The sequence below is a fragment of the Carcharhinus amblyrhynchos genome, chromosome 12 (genome assembly GCF_965287045.1).
Source record: "Carcharhinus amblyrhynchos chromosome 12, sCarAmb.v2.hapA, whole genome shotgun sequence".
Classification (NCBI taxonomy): Eukaryota; Metazoa; Chordata; class Chondrichthyes; order Carcharhiniformes; family Carcharhinidae; genus Carcharhinus; species Carcharhinus amblyrhynchos.
In genome coordinates, this window is record NC_137335.1 from 26490000 (window position 1) to 26515374 (window position 25375).

Consider the following 25375-nt stretch of genomic DNA (forward strand, 5'->3'; position numbering starts at 1 on the left):
TCAAATCAATGATTTACAGAAAAGCACATACATAATGCTAAATTGGAACCATACCTCTGCCATTGGCTTCTCATAAACATCTTCCCCTGGCTTCTTTTCCTGGGCTTGATTGGCATCCCTGTACAATGTCCGTAGAATTTTTTCAGGAACAGCCAGACCATAGTATGCCTCTAAAGATACCGGATTAACCTTGTTCGATTTCAGCAAGTGAATAACATCTTCTCGAGCCTGTGAAAATTGAGTGGAACCTGTTTAAATTTATTTCACAAGTTAATGCTTTATTTCAAGGGATAAGGGAAATTAATAAAATCAACTTAACTGATTCAGGGATTAGTACAGTTCAGTAAGTTACAATATTTTGGGCTGGATTTACACATCGACTAGAGACTCAGTGGAGAGTTGAAAATGGTAGCCAGGAACCAATTCTTGAAAACCTGACCATATTCCTGATGTTACCAATTTTCAACAGGGTCCTTTAAGGCTCTGGACTGGGCTCTAGTCATGACTCCTATATTCTTGGCTGAGACCCTCGGCATCCATTGGTTTACTGAAACACCTGAACCCTAGGGAAAATGTTGCTTGATCTCTGCTGTTAATTGCACAATGTTCATTTACATGAAAGGAAGACGTTTCCAGTGATTACAATTTCAGCTATTGCTACTTTAAAGGATATGATGATTAAGACTTTAATTAGACTTTAGTCATGCTGAGAAAACAGACATGTGAAGTTTTGTATCTTGCACTCATCAGGACACTTCACAAAAATACTGAGAAAAAGGAGAATACAATAATTTATATTGTAATCATACTGTATGTATAACTGTTTAACTGAAATGGGCAGCATGGTGGCACAGTGGTTAGCACTGCTGCCTCACACCTTCAGAGACCTGGATTCAATTCCCAGTTTGGGTCACTGCCTGTGTGGAGTTTGCACATTCTTCCCATGTTTGCATGGGCTTCCTCCCACAGTCCAAAGATGTGTGGGTTAGGTGCATTGGCCATGCTCACTTGCCTGTTTCGGTGCATTTAATTGACAGAAAGACATCATTCTGAATGAACACACAGATTCCATACGTATTTAAACAGTTGAGAAGGAGCTTCTTTGTCTAATCTGATCTAAGTTACAATGAGAAATCCTTAGTGTCTCGGGATGCATAGGTTAGAGGGATTAGTGGTGTAAATATGTGGGGTTACAGGGATAAGGCCAAGGTGGGATTGTTGTTGGTGATTCTATAAAACAGGATAAGTGACAGCCATTCACTGACTCATTCCTCATAGTAATACCTTAACCATTCAGGGTCAAGCTGCCTGGTTTAAATTTTAAACAGTGCTTGGCTTATGTTTCTTCGTGAGTCCAACAACTCATTACTAACAATTATAAGCCTTTCAGCGTCAGCAATGGCAACTCGATGCCATTTGTTGAGCCACTGAGTATAAATCTCCTCTTTTTCACAACAGTTGACCAGTCCATTTATTAGCATTCATGGCTTCCCACTGTGTGTCACAACAGCTGCTCTCTAACATATCCCAGACCCACCATTTTCCTCATTCTTCTCAAACCGTAATCCAAAGAATGTTAATGAACTCCACTATAAGCTCAACAAGCTGTACGTTGGAGGCATACAAATTGCTGGCTCTTGGTTTCCACTCTCCCTTTGAAAATTGAGTTGCATCATGGAGATGTTGGCATTCAGCGATGCCAAACAAGATTATGATTTTCAATGTGTGCCCACACCCTGATTGAAAATCCAGCCGCATATATTAAAGTTACAGGAGAGGTTATGGACTAGTGGTATTATTGCTAGACTTTTAATCCAGAAATTCAGAAAAGTCGTAGGGACCCAGTTCAAATCCTGCCACGGCAGACGGTGGAATTTGAATTCAATAAAATATATCTGGAATTAAGAATCAACCGATGTCCATGGAACGATTGTTGATTGTCAGAAAACATATCTGGCTCATTAATATCCTTTGGGGAAAGAAATCTGCTGTTCTTACCTGGTCTGGCCTGCATGTGATTCCAGAGCCACAGTAATGTGGTTGACTCTAAACTGCCCTTGGGAAACTGGGAATGGGCAATAAATGCTGGCTAGCCAGCAATGCCAATGTCCCATGAATAAACAACAGAAAGAATATAAGGGGAGTTACAGATTTGTATTGTTTATCACGTAGCATAGGTATTTCTAACTCTTTCTCTGCTTCATTCGAAGCTCCCACTGACCTTCTGTCTGGCAAACCAGTTAATAAAAACTGTGATTTCCCAAAACATTTTTATTCTAGGCAATTACACAATGTCAATGGCTATGCAGTTAAAACTTAGGTCAGACTAGAGAAAGAAGCTCCTTCCTCAACTGTTTAAACACACATGGAATCTATGTGGTCTCCCAGAATGAAATCTTTCTGTCAACTAAATGCAACACCAAAATGAGATCACTGGAAAAAGGAAATGTCCTCATATGGACTAAAATGGTTGCCTATTGAAAAATGTGAAGTGGTATCACAGCGTCCCTTGTTCACTGTGTCAGTAACTCCCAACCTCCTTTCTGCACAGTTTATGTAAAGGGTAAATGAAAGGGAGCAGTGATGGATTGAAAAATAAACAATTGAGTGAGATCAGGAAGTCTATGCCATTCACAGATTGATTTTTCACCAAACCAATCAGCTTTTGACTGTAAGCTATAGTTTGCACTTCTGAAACCTTGACAAATTGACAAGGGATTACTTTGCTTCAAAAAAAAATGCTGGTGGCACCTATGAGGAGAAATGAAACAAGGTCTGTGAATATCAGCAATCCCAATAGTGGCAAAATTATCCACTTTGTGTAAAGATGGAAATTATTCCCAGCGATGTTAGCACTTAATGTGCTCAGAAGAAGTACCTCCCATTGTTACTCTAACAGAGCCATTAATGAAGGTGGATGGGGATGAGGAACCATTCAACTTCCATTAGAAAGGTTGAGAAACGGGGTGGAGTTTCCCATTTTCTGCTGGTTGAGGTGAGAAAATTGGTGTGCCGCTCACAGGCTGCATAGCTAGCTACTCTCACCAGGTGATCCAGTACTCTGTGCAGGAAAAATCTGCAGACATGGCCCACTCCATCTTCCTGTTGGCTGGATGAGGCAATAAATGCAAAAATACTGAGCAATCTCTGATAGGAACAATAGGAACCCCACCCTCCCCACACACACACACACACACACACACACACACACACACAAAGAACCCCCATGCCCTACAGACATGGGCAACACCTCCTCCCCTCACCACATGCACAAAGGGAGCCTCCCCCCTACTTTCATCAATAAGGGAATCCTTCCAAGGGATCTCCCCAGACAGCCCTCTTGGCACTGCCCTCTGTCATTGTTCAGGGGGAAGCTCCAGGATGTCAGATGCCAGTGCTACAATGCTAACAAGGCATGTCTCTCTCCACCTGGGGCAATGCTCTTACCTGTGGGTTCCCTTGGCCTGGTTCCCTCTATTTTTAAAAACTTGTAAACCCCAACGGCAAGAGATCCTGATGTGCGGGACAATATAGCAGGGATGCTGTTTAACTAGATTCAAATTTATTGAAATGAGCTTCATGACCTTTCTGGGCAGAAACCTCATCACATCATGAGTGGGAAGAATGGAAAATGAGACCTTGCCGGTGAGATTCTTGTTTTCTGACTTTGGCGATACTTTGTGCCCATTTTGCTTGTGGTGAATGCAGATTCAAAATTGCAGCCAAGGTGTGGCACAATGGTTGGCACTGCTGCCTCACAGTGCCAGGGGCCCGGGTTCAATTCCCAGCTTGGATCACTGTCAGTGTGGAGTTTGCACATTCTCGTCGTCTCTGCGTAGGTTTCCTCCAGGTCTGGTTTTCTCCCACAATCCCAAAGACTTGCTGGTTAGATGGATTGGCCCTGCTAAATTCTCCCATAGTGTACCTGAACAGGCGCCAGAGTGTGGCGACTGGTGGGATTTTCACAGTAACTTCATTGCAATGTTAATGCAAGTCTACTTGTGACACTAATAAATAAATTCAATTTTAACAAATTTCATATTGAAATATGTTCAAAATCTGGCACTGTCAATGGTCAATTTTATCCTTTGAACTCAGAGTTCGCAAATGGTGATCACCACTGCCCAAACTTTCCAATGGATTTCCCTTGTCAATTTTGATGTTTCTCTGCACACATCCTTCCCAGCAGAGAGCAAGTAGATCCATTCAGATGGTGGCATATTGGTATTGTCACTAGACTAGTAATGCAGAGATTCAGGGTAATAAGGGGACTTGCATTCAAATCCCACAATTCAGATGGTGAAATTTGAATCTGATAATATCATTAAAATGTAATGATGACCATGAAACCATTGTCGTAAAAACCTGCCTGGTTCATTAATGCAAGAGCCATACCAAGCTGTGATGCAACTGGAAAGAATGCTTTCTATGGTGCATCTGTATAAGTTGGTGAGAGTCGTAGCTGACATGCCAAATTTGTCAGATCTTACTATAGTCTGTCAAAAAAAATCAAGAGGGCGTGTTTCACTCCATCATAGGGGAGGGGGAGCTAAACGTGCCTGCTAAACACAGCAATGCAAAGATTTTAAAAATCCCCCCAATCATAATTTATATAAATCTCATGTCCAGACCACCACAGAGATCTGGGGACTCTCCTCCCCACCCCCGAATAGAGTCGGCCCCTTCTCTGCTCTTCCAATCATTGGCCTCAATCTGAGCCGGCGCCCACCTCCCCCCCACTTCCACCATCGCCAGCATCCCCAGCTCTTCCATCCATTCCCAGCCACGACCACACCCAAATGAATCCCCCACAAGCCTCCCACTGGGCACCAACTCTTGGCACATATTGGCACTGTCAAGTTGGCACTGCCAGGTTGGCACGAGCATGGTGCCAACATGTGCCATGGGAGAATTCCCGGGAGTGTTGTCAGGGCACTGCCAAGCCTTGTACCTCACTCCCAGGAGCTGTACATATCTTTACACCTGAGGGGAGACTCCCACGACAGGGTCTGTGTGAACCTGTTGCGAACCACATTGGTAGCAATATGTGGTGGGGGTGGTCAATATCTGGTGAGGGGGTGAGTTAATAGCATTTAAATATATTCAAATGAATGACATTGCGGGGTAGATCTGAAATTGCGTTCTCTCTGGTAAGGACTGCGACTTCCAGATCTTGAGGCTCTGCTAACATTTGCAGATGGCGAGTGTAAGGTCAAGATCAACCCTGTTAATTCTGTTTCTCTCTCCTCAGACTTGTTGAGTTTTTCCAGCATTTTCTATTTTTATTAAATCTAATATATAAAATGAATTACTATCAGCAGTGACATTGCCACTAACCTACAGTGGTTTGAAGTCATATCAGTTGGTTTTCTGTGTCCCCGATTTCTTTCTGAAAACCAACAATTCTGAAATCCGATACTTACTAGGTCCTAAGGTTTCTGGATTGGAGGTATTCTATCTGTAACTACAAAACTACTTTGTTCAAGGGGATGGATATTTCTCTGGACTCAAGTTAAAATAAGTGCTACAGTCCCATGTATTTTATTCCTAGCTTGTGAAATGGTTGTGGCATTTGCTCAGTGCTCTGCAGTACAATCTCCACAAATCTCACCAATCTGCATCTGAATAGTCCTGTGCATTTCAGCCCTTTTAACGAGAGAAATTGTTTTTTTGTGGCCTTGATTCTTCCACAGGGCATTGAAATATGACTTCATAATAATGTAATTCAATTAAAAATAACACATGGGACTTCTTTCAAAAGCTAATAAAGACTGATGCTTTGCAGATTTGACTTTTAGAACAGTTGTGAAGTAAAATCTGTAAATGCCAACAAAGATATTGGAGATTAATGAGTTTCAGTGCCAGCTACCTTCATCTTTACATTCTGTATGCACTTTAAAACTTGAAATGATGAGGGAATTCCTGCAATAAATTTCAGATGAAATAAGCAGCTCTTCAATTTAGTTAGAGAAACATTGGAACAGATGTGATCCATCTAATTTATTATCATTCAAATAAAATGCAGCCTATACCTGATACATCCTCCTTTCTTTCATGGATTAATGCCTTTTACATCTGGTTTTTGCATCATTACTCTTTTTTGTTCATTTTACTCCTTCTGCCCAGACTGATAGGCGGTTGTTCGAGGACATTTTTTATTCCCCCCATCCCAGCATTACCATTAGCACCCACCACAAGTTCTGTGATGGAGTTACATGTGTCAGTGATAAAGGGGAACCAGTGGATGTACTCTACTTAGATTTCTAGAAGGCTTTTGATAAGGTGCCACCCCAAAGGTTATTGCAGAAAATAAAAGCTCATGGTGTAGGGGGTAACATATTGGCAGGTACTGAAAATTGGTTAGCTAGCAGGAAAAAGAGAGTTGGGATAAATGGATCTTCTTCTGGTTGGCAGGATGTGATGACTGGTGTGCCATAGGGTAGTGCCAGGGCCTCAACTTTGTACAATTCATATAAATGACTTGGACAAATGGACTGGAGGTATGGTTGCTAAATTTACTGATGGCACAAAAATAGGAAAGTAAATTGTGAAGAAGACACAGGAAGGTACAAAGGGACATAGACAAATGAGTGCAAAAAAATCTGGCGTATGGAGTATATTGTGAGTAAATGTGAAATTGTCCATTTTGGGAGGACAAACATAAAATAAGCTTACTAAAAGTAAGTTAAAGTCTATTTATCAATCACAAGTAGGCATACACTGCAATGAAGGTACTGTGAAAATCGCACCTAACTGTGGAAAGAAACCAGAGCACCCGGAGGAAACCCATACATACAAATGCAGATTCCACGCAGACAGTGACCCAAGCCAGGAATCAAACCCAAATCCCTGGCGCTGTGAGGCAGCAATGCCAACTACTAAGCCACCATGCCACCCCACTGTCTAAATGGTGAGAGATTGCAAAGCTCTGAGGTGTAGAGGGATCTGGGTGTCCTGGTGCATGAATCACAACAGGCACATTTACAGAGCCAATGTTTCAATTCTGGATGACCCTTCGTCAGATTTAATGATTAAGAAATAAACAGAGGAATAGTGGAGAATGAAAAATAAAGAGGAAAAGTAAAATTTGTTTAAGAGAAAGAGATCAAGGAGGTGAAAAGTACAGAAATAATAGTAGAATGGAACTTGGTGCAAGCTAGGATACGGGCAGTAGAGCATTGAATGAGCTTATGTTTACCAGCTCTTTACTCCCACATCTGGGCAATGCATCTTTTCCCTGCCTGTCAAACAATGTTATTGTCTAGAGTTCTGGCATACTGCAGAAATAGCACTATCCAAACATGGGGTACCATACTGGATATTTGCAGTACTGTAGTCTACACTAAAGCGTTTAGTAATTTCAATGACATCTGGAATTGGATCTATTATGTCAGAGTCCTTGACTGTCTCGACATAATCACTAATCTGAAAAGGCACAAATGAGATTGCTGAGCTCTGCTGTCATGGTTATTCAGCCATCAATTCTTTTGAAACATCAAGTTCCAAGCCTCTGAGTGCCTATGGAACCACACTTGGTGACTTTATTGCGATAGCTCCCACTCCAGCATGTTTGAGGAATGCAATTTCTGTGATGTCCAGCTCCTGCTGAAACATTTAATGCTTTACAACCATCGTTCTTGAAATCTGGCTCTTCAGTTCAGGGGTGGCACATCTGACCCTCTAGTCAGCAAAGTCATTTCATGTTTCAGCACTAGCTCATTCGTGCTGAGTGTGTCACACCGTTCACTATCCACTCATTATTTCTAAAACTTCTCCTGGGTGGAATGTCTTTGGACTGATGCTTGAGATGTGAGTGATTATGTGTATGAGAGGGGGGAGGGACACGGTTATAAGACAATGAAAACTAGGAGCAGGAGTAGGCCATCTGGCCCCTTGAGCCTACTCTGCCATTCAATAAGATCATGGGCTGATCTTTTCGTGGACTCAGCTCCACTTACCCACCTGCTCACCATAACCCTTAATTCCTTTACTGTTCAAACGTTTATCTATCTTTGCTTTAAAAACATTCAATGAGGTAGCCTCAGCTGCTTCACTGGGCAGGTAATTCCACAGATTCACAACCCTTTGTGTGAAGAAGTTCCTCCTCAACTCAGTCCTAAATCTGCTTCCCCTTATTTTGAGGCCATGCTCCATAGTTCTAGTTTCACCCACCAGTGGAAACAACTTCCCTGCTTCTACCTTATCTATTCCCTTCAGTCTTTTGAATTCCAGTGAGTATAGCCCCAGTCTACTCAGTCTCTCCTCATAAGCCAACCCTCTCAACTCCTGAATTAACCTAGTGAATCTCCTCTGCACCCTGTCCAGTGCCAGTATATCCTTTCTCAAATAAGGAGACCAAAACTGTACACAGCACTCCAGGTGTGGCCTCACCAGCACCTTATACAACTGCAACATAACCTTGCTGTTTTTAAACTCCATCCCTCTCGTAATAAAGGATAAAATTCCATTTGCGACTGATGCATGGGAATAACGAATGTGAGGCTGTGCAGGTAGAAACATCTCCATGTGAAAACTCAGCCTGTGGCCACTTAAGGGTAAGCTGTTGAAGTGTGTAAACACAGTGTGAGCTGGAGAGATGATTTTCGGTGGCAGGCCGGCTCTGTAATTTACATTCTTGGAAAGAATGGCTGGCTTCTCTTAGCTTGGAAACTTGACACTTCCTGCACTGTCTTGCCATGCATCAGATCATGAAGCTGGCAATGGCTAACTTGGCCACCTTCTTCAAATGTTCCTCTGCCACTTTGTACCAAATAGAATCTCCCTCTACTGTCCTGGCTGGATTTGAAAGTTCAGGGGATTTCTGGCGCCTAGCACACCTGTCAGAAGTAATTTTGAAATGGAAATAGATGCTACCAGTTTGTTTTATGGATGCCTTTCAATCCTGCAGGGTCAAGCAAGCTCCTGTCCACAATGATGACCACCCCAAATATTTTAATGAGGCTGACCCACCAGAATCTATTGATGAAGTCAGCACACTCAAGACCGGACTGATGCAGATTACACTGTGTTCCACTCACAGATGTGATTTCAGAAGTAAATCTACTCCTGATGCAATTAGGAGTGCGCATCTGTTCTCAACACTTTGACAGCCAATGAGGATAGAAACTGTGAGAATATCAAACATTACACAAATGTAGTTGTTGTAATATTAGGGTTGAGATCACTATAAAACTTGGCAGCTCTGCACTGTATTTGAGTTGGCCAATTCCTGACCTGGTAATCTGTGAAACAGTTCTGAATTGGAAAGTGAAGATATTTTTCCATTCCCTAGTGCAGCCATCTGTCACCTTGATAAATGTACTCCAAAATAACATCTCCTTCACAACTTTCTAACGCTGTTTAATCTCTATTTGACTATAAATGGTTTTGCACTTTTTGCATGGGCTTGTTAAGCACTTGGAGACATTTGTCTTTTTTATAAATTTCCTGCCCACGCAAGTTTGTTCTGTGCTGCTGCCAAAGCAGTCCATGGAATTATGTCACTTTTCTCAGAACAGTGTAGTCAGCCAGGAAGTTTTGCTAATGTAATTAATTATCTGCATCTTAACATTCAGTCAAAGCATAAGGCAGTGCATACAATGTCCCTGCACATTAACCCTAACAGTGTGGTATTTGTGAATGTGTGGCAAGTAGACCTGTCTGGTGAACAATCACAATAGCTCTACTTACACTAGCTCAATAATTTCGGTGACAAAGTTGAAGCTGGCCAGTGAACATTAACATGTCACCGGGACTTTGCAATATCAAAAGATCCAATGGTCCCAGTAATTTGGGAATTTCTCATTTATCTTAAATGCACAGAAATCCCCAAATCCTAGCAATTAATGTTGGAGATAGAGGGGGGAATTCACCGGCCCCATTCACCGCTGGTGGAAATCCCAGCGTCCACTGAATCGGACATCAGGACTAAAACAGGATTCCAACCGGATGGCAAATCCATTGCTATTCACCAGGCCTGCTGTGCTGGCCCCAGCCCAGTCAAGTTCCTACCCAGTTTCATTAGTGGGCTGGAAGGCCGATTCTGTGGTCTCCCGCCATGCACAAACCTCCCCAGCAGGAAACCTCCAGCATGCTGTGTAAAAGTATTAAGCTGTCAATCAAAGACTAGTTAAGGGTTCTGGACCATGGAATTGAATGGGAACTAAAATTTTCAAAGGCTTGCAATGGATTTCAAAGGATTTTGGGTGGTTAGCACTGCAGTGATTAGCACTGCTGCCTCACAGTGCCAGGGACCCGGGTTTGATTCCCAACTTGGGTCACTGTCTGTATGGAGTTTGCACATTCTCCCACGTTAACATGGGTTTCCTCTGGGTGCTCCAGTTTCCTCCCATTGTCCAAAGATGTACGGGTTGGGTGGAATCGCCATGTTAAATTGCCCCTTAATGTCAGGGAGACTAGTTAGGGTAAATGCATGGGGTTATGGGGCTAGGGCCTGGGTGGGATTGTGGTTCGTGCAGACTTGATAGCCGAATGGCTTCCTTCTGCACTGTAGGGATTCTGTGATGATTCAAAGGCTGGCAAAGGTTTTGAGCTTTCTAGGAAGGCTCGGACTCATGAAAAGATACAATGTTAAAAGATTGGGTCTGAGTGAGCTGCTGTGGATGAAGTGAAATCCCCCCCTCCTACTGAAAGTGACTTCTCCTGTGAGTCAGAGGACTTCAAAGGGTTGTTCTGACACCTGCTTCTTAGAAAGAGAAAGGGGAATCCGTTTTGAAGAATGAAATGATGCTGTGATTTGAAAGCCTTCCAGGTGTCTGGGGAACATGGAGATTAAAATGACTAGGCCACTTCAAAGTTTTCACAGCCCACACACAAGAATGAAGATTTTGATCAGAAAGATGCCTGAAATCACCAGGCCAAGAGTGTTCTACAGGTTTTCTAGGAATAGGAATTGAGAGCTCAACTCCTTGCCCCCAGCCGGAGATTCCCCAACCACCAGGTCCTTAGGGAACCATCTGACTGCACCCTGGCAGAAGCAGAGGGGCACCTAGGCAGAGCATTTACCTTTGTGACCCCCCCCCCCCCGCCTTGGAGTCTAACACACTAGATCAGGGTTTCATCATCAGGGTGCTGCGGGGGGTGGGGGGGGTGGTGTCCTGAGGGGATCCTATAATCAGAGTCTTTGTTTGGTGGAGGGAGGAGTCAGGTTACCCTCATGATGTAGGGACGTGGGGAAGGGTGGGGGCAGGAGGGTTAACCTGTGCTCTCCGCGGTATGGGGAGGGTCCCTTTCTGTGCTGAGGGGTTCAGAGTGTTCCCCCGGTCAGCCAGCGAGTGGCCTTTTCCATTGTGGGGGAAGGGAGCCTGTGTCTGAATACTGAGATTGAAGCATCCTTTAAAAATGGCATCCCAATGTCAGAAACGCAGGGCTGGCTGGAATGTTTCCCGCAATGTGTAAATTTGCATCAATCAGATGGGTGAATCAGACCTAACAGGCACTGTTAATGCCAGCGAGAAACACTCTGGCATGGACACCTAGAGCCAATTCAGGGAATTGTGCCCAGAATCAAACAATGAGCAATGAGTTTCCATGATGTTTTAGCTTTGTGAATTTTTTTTAAGCTACTATTCATTTATTCTCTTCCTCACTCAGATTTCTTCCTCCCCCCTGCCCCCATCCTGAAGGGTGCATTCATATGAAGATATGCTCCAGTAGAAATGTCAGCTGGCATCTTTCATCGACGTAGATACCTGTGGTGTCAGCAAGCTATCGCACCATGGAAGGACAATCAGATTCAAAGCGATTCTGAGACCAATTCTAAGATCAGTGACTGGTCTAGCCTATGTTGTTCAGTATCGTCTTCCCAATTAAGCCATCTGGGTGGTACAGTGATTAGCACTGCTGCCTCACAACGCCAGGGACCTTGGTTTGATTCCCAGCTTCAATCGCTGTCTGGCATTAACTTTTAAGTATGATGCACCCATCTGACCGATGCAAATTTACACATTGCGGGAAACATTCCAGCCAGCCCCGCTTTTCTGACATTGGGATGCCATTTTTAAAGGATGCTTCAATCTCAGTATTCAGACACAGGCTCCCTTCCCCCACAATGGAAAGGGCCACTCTCTGGCTGACCTGTTCTCTCCGTGTCTGCTTGGGTTTCCTCCAGGTGCCCTGGTTTCCTGCAGTCTGAAAGATGTGCTGGTTAGGTGTATTGGCCATGCTAAATTCTCCCTCAGTGTATCCCAACAGGCATCAGAGTGTGACAACTCAGAGATTTGCACAGTAACTTCATTGCATATTAACGTAGGCCTACTTGTGACACTAAGAAATAAACTTTAAACTTTAGAGAGACAGCTTAGTTATTCATTTATGGGGTTGGATTTTTTTCACCGTAGCAGGAAACAGAAGTTGGTGCTGTTTCCAAGTGCCGAACCTGCCCTGGATGTCAGGGTGTGAGGAGATGGGACCTGCCCTGGATGTCAGGGTGTGAGGAGATGGGACTCATTGGGATTTTCATGAAGGTGCTTCCATATTGCCATGGGGATGATTCCCTGTCCAGTTAAAGGAAGTGAGTGGGCTCACAAAGCAGAAAAATCAATCAGAATCTTTCATCCTGAGAGGAGCAGCAGGGTGGGAGGGCAGTTAAGTTTCAAAGAGAGCAGTTCAACATGGAGTTGACAAACTTTCAGTAAAAAAATGGTGCTTTCAATTAGGCTGCCACAATTGGAGATGTGGGAGGCCCTCTACAGATTGTCCTGTGGCTATTGTCATAGAGGCTGCAGCGTGGGCCCCTCGTCCTCCCTGGAGCATTGCTCCCCCCCCACCCTCCGCTGCTGGGTGCCTGCCTCCAGCTGCCTAATCAGACCTGTGTGAGAAACTGGAGGCCAACTTCAAATTCCAGTCAGATTCCTTTAATGGGTTTAGCAAATGGGTCCTGCCACATGGAGGTCGGCAATCCTGCTGGCCCCAATCCTGCCTCCTCTAGAATGGCCAGTGCCAGAAATGGCATTGGGAAACTTGTCACTTATTCAGAAGTGTGAATGAAGTGTTGCGAGAACATCCCAAGGTATCTTAGCTGTTTGCAGCTTAGCACGTGCTGGGTTATTCTTGTAGTTATTCTTTGCAGCTCTGCCAATGTTGTCTACCTGATACATGGCAGGAAAGGATGTCCCGAGGCATGGTACATTGGGGAGCCCAGGCAGACGCTATGACAGCGGATGAATGAACATTGCTTGACAATCATCAGGCAGGAATGTTCTCTTCCTGTTGGGGAACACTTCAGTGGTCATGGGCATTTGGCCTCTGATTTTTGGTTAAACGTTCTCCAAGGTGGCCATCACGACACACGACAGCACAGTGTCGCTAAGCAGAGACTGATAGCCAAGTTCCACACACATGATCTTGGGTTCATGTCACACTATCTGTAACCCCAACGACTTGCCTGGGCTTGCAAAATCTCACTAACTGTCCTGTCTGGTGACAATACACATCTCTTTAACCTGTACTTAATGCTCTCTCCACTCACATTGTCTGCACCTTTAAGACTTGATTACCTGAAACGACTCGCATTCCAACCATTATTTTGTAAATTGAGTTTGTGGCTTTATATGCCCTGTTTGTGAACAGAACTCCCATTCACCTCACGAAGGAGTGGCTCTGAAAGCTAATGGCTTTTGCTACCAAATAAACCTGCTGGACTTTAACCTGGTGTTATGAGACTTCTTACTGTGTTTACCCCAGTCCTACACCAGTATCTCCACATCATTATCCTTGAAGTAACAGCTTGTATATCTGTGCTGTATCTGACCTCTTCATGCAAGCAATGGGCTGGGCTAAAACATTGGAGTGTTTCAGAATTGCATTTGATTTGCAGCGTCAATAACATCTTTCACACAAATTCGCATTTATTTTTTTGTTGAATTGTCCCAATAGATTCTTATTGTGAAAATTATACTGGGTCTGGCTTTTCCACAGGTCATCTGCAGCTCCCTTAACAGCAGCACTGATGATGAGGTGATGTCATCAACATCAAAGGAAAAATAATATTGTGGGAAAAGCAGACATTTCTGCCTTGCAGACCTGAACAATAAAAATTGCCTTTGGCTTGTTTCATTTTATTGGGTTCAGCATCTCTTTCATTTCACCCTCTGTTTGGCCTGTAACTCTGGTTAAAGGAATGCATAACAACAGATTTGCGATTAACAAATTTGTTGAGGAACTGCCTGTTCTGATAGGCAGGTCTTTGGATTAATCTGCTGTATCAAATTTTTTTATTGACTAAACAAGAGAAACATTGAAGCGATCTTACCTCCCCTCCTTCCCAACCTCCAGATGCCTTCTCGCCTGCAGGCAATCATTCAACCTAATCCCTCAGGATCTGAATTAACAGAATTAACCTAATCCAGAGCATGGAGCTTCTGCTTTGTGCAGTTTAGTACCATGCTGGATGGTATTCTTGTTCACCAGGTCACTGGACAGCCATCAACAAATGCTAATGAAGAATCCATGCGAAGGATTTTTAGGCCCTGCTGGGGATGGCATTGCAGAGGGATGAAGTCTTGCCTCTTCCTGCTCTCTGCAACCACATTGCATTGGATCAATCTTCACTATAAAGAATCTATATTTTCCTCAGACCACAAGGCTGTAGAACCCATGGCCTCCCTTAGTTTCCTTTCACTTATTCTCCACAAGATTGGCATCATCTAATCACTACTTATTTTCCCCTACTCTTTACCACTTTGGTGGTGTCCTGTATCAGGGGGCTTTGATCCTTCCTGCACTATTTTAAACAACTCAATGCATCAAAAGTCTAATTTATGGCCAGAAGCCTCACAAAGCATGATAAAGCTGTTTAATGCTTGTGAAAAAGAATCAATTTGTATTGCAGTCAACCTCCTGAAACTGCTCCAAGTTCCACGTTCTAACCACTTTCTGGCTAAAGAGGTTTCTCCTAAATAACTAGCTTATATTTATTGGGCGGGATTTTCAGCACAATCTGCTGCATATGTCACAGGGCCAAGGTGGCCTGCCATTGGTGAGTGGCAAGATCTACTGTCAATGGGCTTCCCTACCTAGAAACCCGTGGTGGGGGTGCGCTGTTGGCGGAACTGGAAAATCCTGCCGGCGTGAATAGCCTGAAAATTCCAGCCATGATCTTGAATTTTGGACACTGCCACAAGTGAATGCATCTTCTCTGTGTTTATCCTATTGAGCTCCTTCACAATTTTAAAGACTGATATGAGTTCACAACTCAACCTTCTAGAGGAAAGGAGACACAGTGCTTGTTTAGTCTTTGCTAAGATACAGCATGTTGGTGATAATCATTAATAGTCAGGCATGTGCACAGCACTTTGATTTCATATCTTATTCTGAACCATTATAGTCACCGTGATTGGAGTCAGTTATGGTCAAGAACACATCAGGCAAACAGAAATTATCAGTTAGTTTTACAATATGGTTATAATAAAATTGTGTTTGGGTTGTTATGTGACATACACCCCTGGACATTAATTATTTATTGCCTGCATTTGGGCAAACAGAAAGTTATTTAAATATTTCATAGAATCATAAAATCCTACAGTGCAGAAGGAGGCCATTTGGCTCAAGTCCACACCGACCCCAATCACACCCAGGTCCTATCCCCATAATCCCATGCATTTACCCTAGTTAGTCCCTCTGATGTTAAGAGGCAATTTAGCATGGCTAATCAACCTAATCCACACATCTTTGGACTGTGGGAGCACCCAGAGGAAAGCTCTCGCAGGCATAGAAAGAATGTGCAAACTCCACACATGATGTGGGTATGCCGGCGTTGGACTGGCGTAAACACAGTAAAAAGTCTGACAACACCAGGTTTTAGTCCAACCTATTTATTTGATAATATACTCACAAGCTTTCGAGGGACACCCTCTTCGTCAGGTGAATGGAGAGTTCTGGCCTCAGACAGAGCATATAAAGCACAGACAGTTTAGAGATTACTGATTAGAATTCTAATACTGATTCGCATTCTAATCAGTAATCTCTAAACTGTCTGTGCTTTATATGCTCTGTCTGAGGCCAGAACTCTCCATTCACCTGACGAAGAGGGTGTCCCTCGAAAGCTTGTGAGTATATTATCAGATAAATAGGTTGGACTAAAACCTGGTGTTGTCAGACTTTTTACTGTGCAAACTCCACACAGACAGTGACCCAAGGCAGGAATCTAATCCAGGTCCCTGGCATTGAGGTAGCAGTGCTAACCACTATGCCATCGTGCTGCTCCATAAGACCAGAAACCACTGAGTCATGAACATCCCTTGATCTATGATGAATAATGAAAAACAAAAGATAATTGTTGAACAATCACCAAGACAACCCATTGGCAAGGCATCAAAAAAGGAATTAGTAACATTTTTATGATGATTCTTATGTCAAAGCAGAAGCATAAATGTAATATTCTTATGTGAAAATATAGAGATAAACAATGATTTAGATTTTAAAAATGTCTTTTCAAACAGCGTAGACAAGATAATAATTTTTTTCCTCAAATTCTGAGGGAATCATAAACAGCATAACCTGTGGAAATTTCAATACCCTTTCTAGGCAATGATTAAAAAAAAGACCCCAAGTTTAAACGATGGGGAGTAATAGGATGAACAGTATATCAGCGGTGAGAATGATCCTGAAGTGAATGTTCCTGCGGTCTTCCCTCCCAGCTCCCTACTTCCTCCGCCCAACAAAGTAAACTGGAGATTGTGTCCCAGCAATTTCTGTACATCTCCATGAATTTGTATTAAATCTCAGGTTGCATTTGCACAGTACAAAATCAATCACTCTGTGCAATTTGCGTTACACAAGCTTCCCAACATGATGTTTGTGAGCTATAAATTTAAAGGGGTGGCCTTTTCAGTTCGTCACACATTGTGATCAAACGAGCTTAAACAAAGCATATTTTTCACATGCCTTAAACCTAACAATGTGAAATATAGCAGCACAATGATGTTCCGACCAATACAGACAAATTTGGAGCTTAGCTGGAGACTTGAATCTTACAATTCTTAATATAAAAGTGATATATGTTCCTCACTGATGCAAACCTTCTATATTAAGTTATTGGATATAGAGTCATAGAGGTTTGCAGCCATGGAAACAGACCCTTCAGCCTAACTTGTCCACGTCGCCCCTTTTTTTTAAAAACCCCTAAGCTAATCCCAATTGCCCACATTTGGCCCATATCCCTCTATACCCTTCTTACTCATGTAACTATCTAAATGCTTTTTAAAAGACAAAATTTTATCTGCCTCTACCACCACCTCTGGTAGCTTGTTCCAGACACTCGCCACCCTCTGCGTGAAAAAATTGCCTCTCTGGACACTTTTGTATCTCTCCCGTCTCACCTTAAACCTATGCCCTCTAGTTTTAAGCTCCCTTACCTTTGGGATAAGATATTGACTATCTAGCTGATTTGTGCCCCTCATTATTTTATAGACCTCTATAAGGTCAATCCTTAGCCTCCTATGCGCCAGAGAAAATAGTCCCAATCTATCCAGCCTCTCCTTATAACTCAAACCATCAAGTCCCGGTAGATTCTTAGTAAATCTCTTCTGCACTCTTTCTAGTTTAATAATATCCCTTCTATAATAGGGTGACCAGAATTGCATACAGCATTCCAAGTGTGGCCATACCAATGTCTTGTACAACTTCAACAAGATGTCCCAACTCCTGTATTCAATGTTCCGACTGATAAAACCAAGCATGCTGAATGCCTTCTTCACCACTCTGTCCACGTGTGACTCCATTTTCAAGGAGCTATGAACATGTACCCCTGGATCTCTTTGTTCTGTAACTCTCCCCAGTGCCCTACCATTAACTGAGAAGTCCTGCCCTGGTTCAATCTACCAAAATGTATCACCTCGCATTTATCTAAATTAAACTCCATCTGCCATTCATCAGCCCACTGGCTCAATTGATCAAGATTCCGTTGCAATTGGAGATAACTTTCTTCACTGTCCACTATGCCATCAATCTTGGTGTCATCTGCAAATGTACCAAACTATATTCTCATCCAAATCATTAATATAAATGGCAAATAACATTGGACCCAGCAGTGATCCCTGAGGCACACCACTGGTCAAGGGCCTTGAGTTTGAAAAACAACTCTCTATAACCACCTCTGCCTTTTGTCAAGAAGTCAATTTTCTATCCATTTAGATACCTAACCCTGGATCCCGTGAAATTTAACCTTATGCAACAACCTATCATGCGGTACCTTGTCAAAGGCCTTGCTAAAGTCCACGTAGACAACATCAAGTGCACTGTTCTCATCTACTTTCTTGGTTACCCCTTCAAAAAACTCAGTCAAATTTGTGATACATATTGGCATATTTATTGATGATGTGTCAAAATAACATTAACTTGGAATCTGCTGTAGACTTGTTGCAGTAATAGGCAAACTGTAATGGATCCAGGCAGTCTGGGAGACCAGAGTTGATTCGTGCCATGACTAACCTTTCGAAGCACTTCATAATGATGATGTCAGAGCCACTGGGCGGTAATCATTAAGGCATGCTGCCTGTTTTTTCTTTGATACTGGGATTGTGTCTTCTTGAAGCAGATAGGGACCTCAGATCGGAGTAAGGAGACGTAAAAGATTTCTTTGAATATCTCTGCCAGTTGGTCCACGCAGGATTTGAGTGCTTGTCTGGGTACCCCATCTGAGTCAGTCACTTTCCATGGGTTAACTTACAAGAAGGCCAATTTGTTGTCTGCAATGGTGACCTCAGGTACTGGTTTAACCAAGGCTTCTGGGACAGATGATGTCTTCTCACTGACCTCTTGCTCAAAATGAGCATAGAATGATTGATGAGCATAGATCCAGTGCAAACACATCTGTAGTGTTTGTGGCTTGATTGTCTTAGGCTCAGAGTCATTGAGCTGGATGCTGAGCTGCAGACACTGCAACACATCAGGAAGGGGGAAGTTACCTGATTGCTTTGTACCAGGAGTTAGTCACACCACTTAGGATATGGTCTTCTGATTCAGTCATTGGTTACAGATCACTGTGAGTGAGACAGGTGAAGGAGGGCAGGGCAGGGCTGCAGAGTCTCAGCCTTTGCAATTGTCCAATAGGTTTGAGATTCTCTCAGTTTGTTTGGATGACAGTGGAGGCTGCAGGATGAATGAGCAAACTACTCATGAGTTTTAAACTAAATAGTGTGGACAAGGGATCACCCGTGGGCAGATGTGAATATCAAACAGTAAAGACAAGGGAACAGAAAAAGGCATCAATGTGGGAAAGATAAGCAGACCATGACTGGGAGAACCAGAGAGTATAAATTTAAGAGTAAAACAATAAATAAGCTAATGGTTACAAAAATACTAAAAGGACACAACTTAAGGCTCTGTATCTGAATGCACAAAGCATTCTAAACAGAACAGATGAACTGATAGTTACTTATTCATTTCCAATTGCACTAATAGTCATTACACAGACATGGCTGTAGGACAGCAAAGATTTGAACCTGAAAATTGAAGCGAATTTGACATTTAGGAAGGATAGAAAATTATGAAAAGATGGAGAGTGGCTCTATTAATTAATGATGTCATTAGCACAAAAGAGAGAGATGACCTAAATTCAGGAAACCAAGATATATAAGTAGTTTGTGTAGAGCCAAGAAGTCACTCGTGGGATTGGTGTAAGGCTCCCTAACAGTAATCACACAGTAGGATAGAGTATCAAAGAAGAAATAGTGGGAGCTTGTCAGAAAGATATGATAATTATCATAGGGGACTTTAATCTATATATAAACTAGAATAATCAGGTGAGAAAAGGCAACATAGATGCTGAATTCATAGAATATTTTCAGCATAATTTCTTACATTCTGCACCAACCAGACAGCAGGTATACTACAGCTGGTATTGTGTACTGAGATAGGATTAATTAATAACCTCACAGTGAAAATGCCCCTAGGTAGCAGTGATTATAATATGATTGAACTTTACATTCAGTTTGAGGGAAAGAAGAATGGGTCTAACACTACTATTTTAAACTTAAATAAGGGCAATTATGAAGGCATGAAAGCAGAGCTAGTGAAAGTGAGCTGGCAGTTTCAGTTAATGGATAGCTCAATAGAGATGCAGAATTTAAGAGGATATTTCAGAAGGCATAGAAAAGATACATTCCAAAGAAAAAGGAAAATTCCAAGAATCGGGCCCACCATCCATGGTTAACTAAAAAGTTAAAGATAGCAACAAAATTCAAGAAAAAGCATATAATTGCACAAAAGTGGGTGGCAGATCAGAAGATTAGACAGAATATAATAGGCAACAAAGAAAGGAGGGAAACATCAAAGTATGAGGGAAAGCTAACTAGAAATATAAAAATAGATAGTAATGTATCTCTATAGATATTTTAGAAAGAAAAGATTTAACAAAGTGAGCAGTGGTCCTCTAGGAAGGGAGTCTAGGGAATTAATGATGGAAAATAAGGAGATGGCAGATTAATTGAACAGATATTTTGTTCACTATAGAGGAGAGAAACAACATCCCAGAAATAGCTGTGAATTCAGGAAATGGAAGGGAGGGAGGAATTCAGGAAAATTACAGTTACCAGGCAAGTGGTACTTAGCAAATTGTTAGAACTAAGTGCTGTTCTAAATCCTTGGGTCCTGATGGATTTCATCTTAGGCTCTTAAAAGAATTGGCCAGTGAGATAGTTAATGTATTAGTTTTAACTCTCCAAAATCTACTAGATTCAATTAATGCTCCATTAGATTGAAAAGCAGTGAAAAAAAGGGAGGGAGACAGGAAGTAGGAAACTACAGGCCAGTTAACTTAACATCTGTCATAAGGAACGTCTTAGAAGCTATTATTAAGGACTTTATAACAGGGCACTTAGATAAATTCAAGATAATTGTGGTTTTGAGCAAGGGAAATCATGTTTAACAAATTTATTGGAATTCTTTGAAGAAGTAACATATACCGTGGATAAAGGTGATCCAGTGGACGTACTATACTTAGATTTTTAGAAAGCATTTGATATAACCATAAGGTTATTCCGGAAGTTAAAAACTCATACTGTGGGAGTGACATACTGGCATGGATAGGAGATTGGCTAGCTAACAGGAAACAGCAATATGGCATAAATGCTTATTTTCTACTCAGCAAAATGTAATGACTGGTGTGCCAGAGGGATCAGTGCTACTCTTAACATTTTATATAAATGATTTTGATGAAGGGACCAATGATATGGTTACTAAATTTGCTCTTGACACAAAGATAGATAGGAAGGTAAGTTGTGAACAGGACATGGGGAGGCTCCAAAGATTAGTTTGGGTGAGCAGACAAAGATCTGGCAAATGGAATAATTTGGGGGGCGGGGGAGGGTGGTTGGCAGGAGGGGGTCTACAGCTGGCATTTGTCGTGGGTGAAAATGATGACTCCAGTGGAAAATCCCGTGAGAATGCAGGAACATGAAAGATCTTGTTACCAGGTTTTCCCCACCCATCATCAGTGACATAACAATATAGCTCCTTTAAATACATACAGTCCATCTGCCCCAACTGTACACAAAATTGGACAATACCAGCTTGAGTATAGCCTGCTGTCTGGTTGGCACAGAATGAGCTTATTTAAGAAATTATGCTGAAAATATTCTATGAATTTGGCATCTATGTTACCTTTTCTCACATGATTATTTTAGTCTATATGTAGTCTGGAATAATTTCATCTTCCCCATTGTACATACAGTCCATCTGCCCAACAACACAAAAGATCCATCTACTCCAATTCTACATACAGTCCGTCTACCCCAATTGTACATACAGTCCATCTACTCCAACTGTACATATGGGCCAACCCCATAGTGCAAGGGGGGGGATCTGGATCACTGTGATCAGTGGATCTATGGCTTTCCTCAATAAACTTCTGCTCATAGATACAACCTATCAGAAAGCGGAGCCTGGAATATTTAAAATATTGTTGACTCCTGCCATTTGCATTCAAGTATAACAAAGAATAAAATCACATCAATGTTTAATAAAATGTAAAATCAACTCACCTGCAAAATAGGGCAGCCTAATAGACTTTACAATTAGATGTACCATATTTTGGGGGATTTGTTTTTCAAGAATGCAGGGGCTTTGAAGAATCACATGTTGGAAAATCAAGAGATCGTGATGTGTTTGGAGCTCAGCAGCAACAAAAGAGATAGGTCTAGGGAAGCATTAGCTATATTGTTATTAATAAAATGTGGTGAATGATAAGAGAGATTCTAATGGAGAGGTGAGAGATTGCCTGTCAGATGAAAAACATTTTCCTCTATTCTGTCCAAAGATACAAAACAGAAGTACTAGAAGAGAATCCCCAGATATGGGAGCATTATTTATTAATAGTAGCAGGAAGTTACATTACCTCTCGACATTGGAGAAAAATGTAATTGTTATCAGAATGCACAACCCACAGTCTGTGTGCAAAAGCCACAAAAGGCCAGACATTTGAATGATTTGTGACCTGTTTTATGACTTCTAATTAATCCAAACTGTTCATATCAGGTCTCTAGCTTGTTCTAACATTTTTCCAGTCAGAAACTGCTCAGCTGAAAATCTCTGTCATCTATGCAAATCTACTGTCCTAAAAGTTGCAGACTCATACAAAAATGGTTTAAATCTGTATGAAATCTAAAACGTCCACAAGGATTATGCAGAGGCAGATGAGCGAGGAAAGCATTCTTGCTCAGGAAGACTACTGACCCTGAACCTGCCTCAGCAAAAATGGCCAACTGCAGGAACAGGGTGAGGAAGCTGGCATGTCAGTGGGTGCTGAGTATTTTGGGCCCAATTCATTTCCATCCTGATTCTATCAGGGCGCAGAAATTAAACCTCCTCTATCACCTCTTCAAAAACCTCAGTAAGATTGGTCAAGCAAGATTTACAAAATCCATGCTGACTATTCATTATTATATTTTTAAATTCTAGCTGTCCTTCTATTCTGTCCTTTGCTAACGATTCCATTTTTTTTTCTACCATCAATATTAAGCTGACTGGTTTGGGCATGTTCTTAAATATAAATATTTATGTTAGCTACTCATCAATCCTCACTATTTTTAATGAATTATTATTAAATATGTGTAGTAATGCCACTGCTATCTCTTTTAAAATACGTAGATGCAATCTGTCTAGATCAGGTTTTTATCTTTGAATTGTAGTTTATTCAATTATCCTATTTTTATTATAAATGTACCAATCTCATTACTTACCTCATCATTCAATGCAATTTTTACTTGTTCTATTTCTCTAGTAAATACCAAAGTGAAATAATTATTTAATATTTATACCCTGTCACTACCATTATCTGTACCCTGTCTATCCACTAATGTTCCTATTCCAATCAAAGCCTTCCTTTTTGATGTGCCTGTCAAATGTTTTACTATTTTACTTGATTATTTAATGTCACAGTTCCTTTTTGTTTTCCTAATTGATTTTTTATGACTTCTCTTTTATCCTCCCCATCCTGCCTTCCCCTGTTGTCTATGTTTTTAATATATGCCTCTTTCCTAACCCTCAATTGTTCATTCAGATCCTCATTGATCCTTGGAATATCTCTCCTGTTTAGTTTGTCTTTTTCCAGAATCTGTTACCATTTGAAATGTTTCCTGTTGTTTTTCTGTTTTGCTCAGCGACCAACTTTGTCAAAAGAATTAAGGGACACTTTACCACATGGGGCCCACTGGTGGGATTGTGGGTGTGGGGGTGGGTAGCTGGCGAGTAGGTTGCAACCGGTGCTGGCTGGGGTGGCCCTGCCCCCAGGCAGCCTCCAACCCAAACCTCCCAGCTGTAGGAGCCAAACAACTCTCAGAGGAGAATACTGACCAGTGCTCCCTCTATTTCCTGGTGGCTGATTATGTGCAATGACACATTGCGTATGTGCAGACACAAAAAAGGCCAACACAGAAGAAATCTGGAACAATATGCAACCCAGCAGACCCAGAACGCAGGATGCAAAGGCAAGTTAGAGGACAGTGCTGGAAATTCCAGGGTGGCAGGTCACCTCGTTACTCTTGTCAATCCTGTTGCTCACTTTATTTCCCCGTTTCTATTCTCAGCCCCTCTCTAACCTGGTCATTCTGAAATTCAAAGATAATGGTTGGGATTCTTCCAGCCTGCTGTGCCGCTCGAGTAGCGCAGTGGGCTGGGAGATGCCAATGGGAGGCCTTAAGCGAGACTCGTAACAGATGTCTGGGAGAGGTTCCCATCAGTGGGGTTTACAACTGGTACCCACAAATGGGGACCAGGCATGCTCACCTTGCTGGTGGGACAGGGGCCGTTTAGGCCCCCATAGGGGTATGGGGCTAGGGGCCCATTGGGCAGTGACAGCCTGGTGTTGCCAGCCTGGCATCCTGACACTACCCCCTGGGCACTCTGGCACTGCCCACTGGCCAGTGCCAAGAGGCACTAATCAGTGGTGGCGCAGGGTACGGACCTTCTGTGCACTCTGCAATGGGATTGGTAGGGGAGGGAAGGAGGGGACAATCACGGCTAGCCAGTGCGGGGGAGGCAAGGCTGGTCACGAGGTGGGGGGTTCATGGCTGGTCATCAACTGGGGCTCGGCCGAGGGGAGGTCAAGTCTGGCCATGATGGGGGGGGGTTCAGGGCGGGCAATCTGGGGGTTTGAGCGATGAGGAGTTGGGCCGGGGGAGGTTGGGAAACAATTAGGCCAGCGACTGGGGACAAGGGGGACGAGTGCATGTGCGCTGGTCTCCGCACTGACAGATCGACACATGTACAGTGGTTTGCTCAGCTCTATGCTGCGGTCTCACAGGCAGGATAAGGCCCCGACCCCCAATTACTGGCATGAATCTCTCTGAGGCTCTGTGATGAACAGAGTGCCGGAGAGTCATTCCACTAAGTACGCCCAAAAAACAGAAAGAAATTCTCCTGTTTTCCCCCACTTTTGGCAATTAGTCTTTTTTTAGAGAATCCCAGCCAGCACCTCTGTACCTTCTCCCCCACTCCACCCCACAACCTCAGCTTCTTTACTGCAAACAATCTTCTTAAACATCTCATCGCTGCCCTCTCCACTTTGACCTTCAAGTGCTAGAACTTTTGGACTCCTTTGCTACTAAGATTTTGAATATCTGATCAGCTGCCCCTGCAGGGTCTCTGTCCCAAGCTTTAGGTTTATGTTGTCCATCAGGTTTACCGCATGCTCCCTTGAACCTACCCCAACAAACTGCTGATCATCTGACTACACTTGCTGGCCATCATGTTTGCTTAAAATTTCCTTCTTCTTGTGTACTGTCCCTCATCCCCTTCAAATTTACTGTCTTCGCTCCTTCCTCCAAAAAAACCATGCTTGACCCTCTGTCCTTGCAAATACCACTCCCTTCTCTCCAAAGACCTTGTATAGCTGCCACCCAATCCATGCCCATCTTTC

The 25375-nt window shown here is 42.6% G+C and overlaps 1 protein-coding gene across 2 annotated transcripts in view; it reads right to left on the reverse strand.

Annotated features, from left to right (window-relative positions):
* LOC145350870 (filamin-A-interacting protein 1-like) overlaps positions 1 to 25375 on the reverse strand; it is a 200680-nt gene that overhangs the window by 105099 nt on the left and 70206 nt on the right. For both annotated transcript variants that reach the window (XM_080200263.1, XM_080200262.1), the window contains exon 3: positions 55 to 228. In XM_080200263.1, the coding sequence (XP_080056389.1) occupies positions 55 to 228 (174 nt within the window). The remainder of the gene's footprint in view (positions 1 to 54; positions 229 to 25375) is intronic.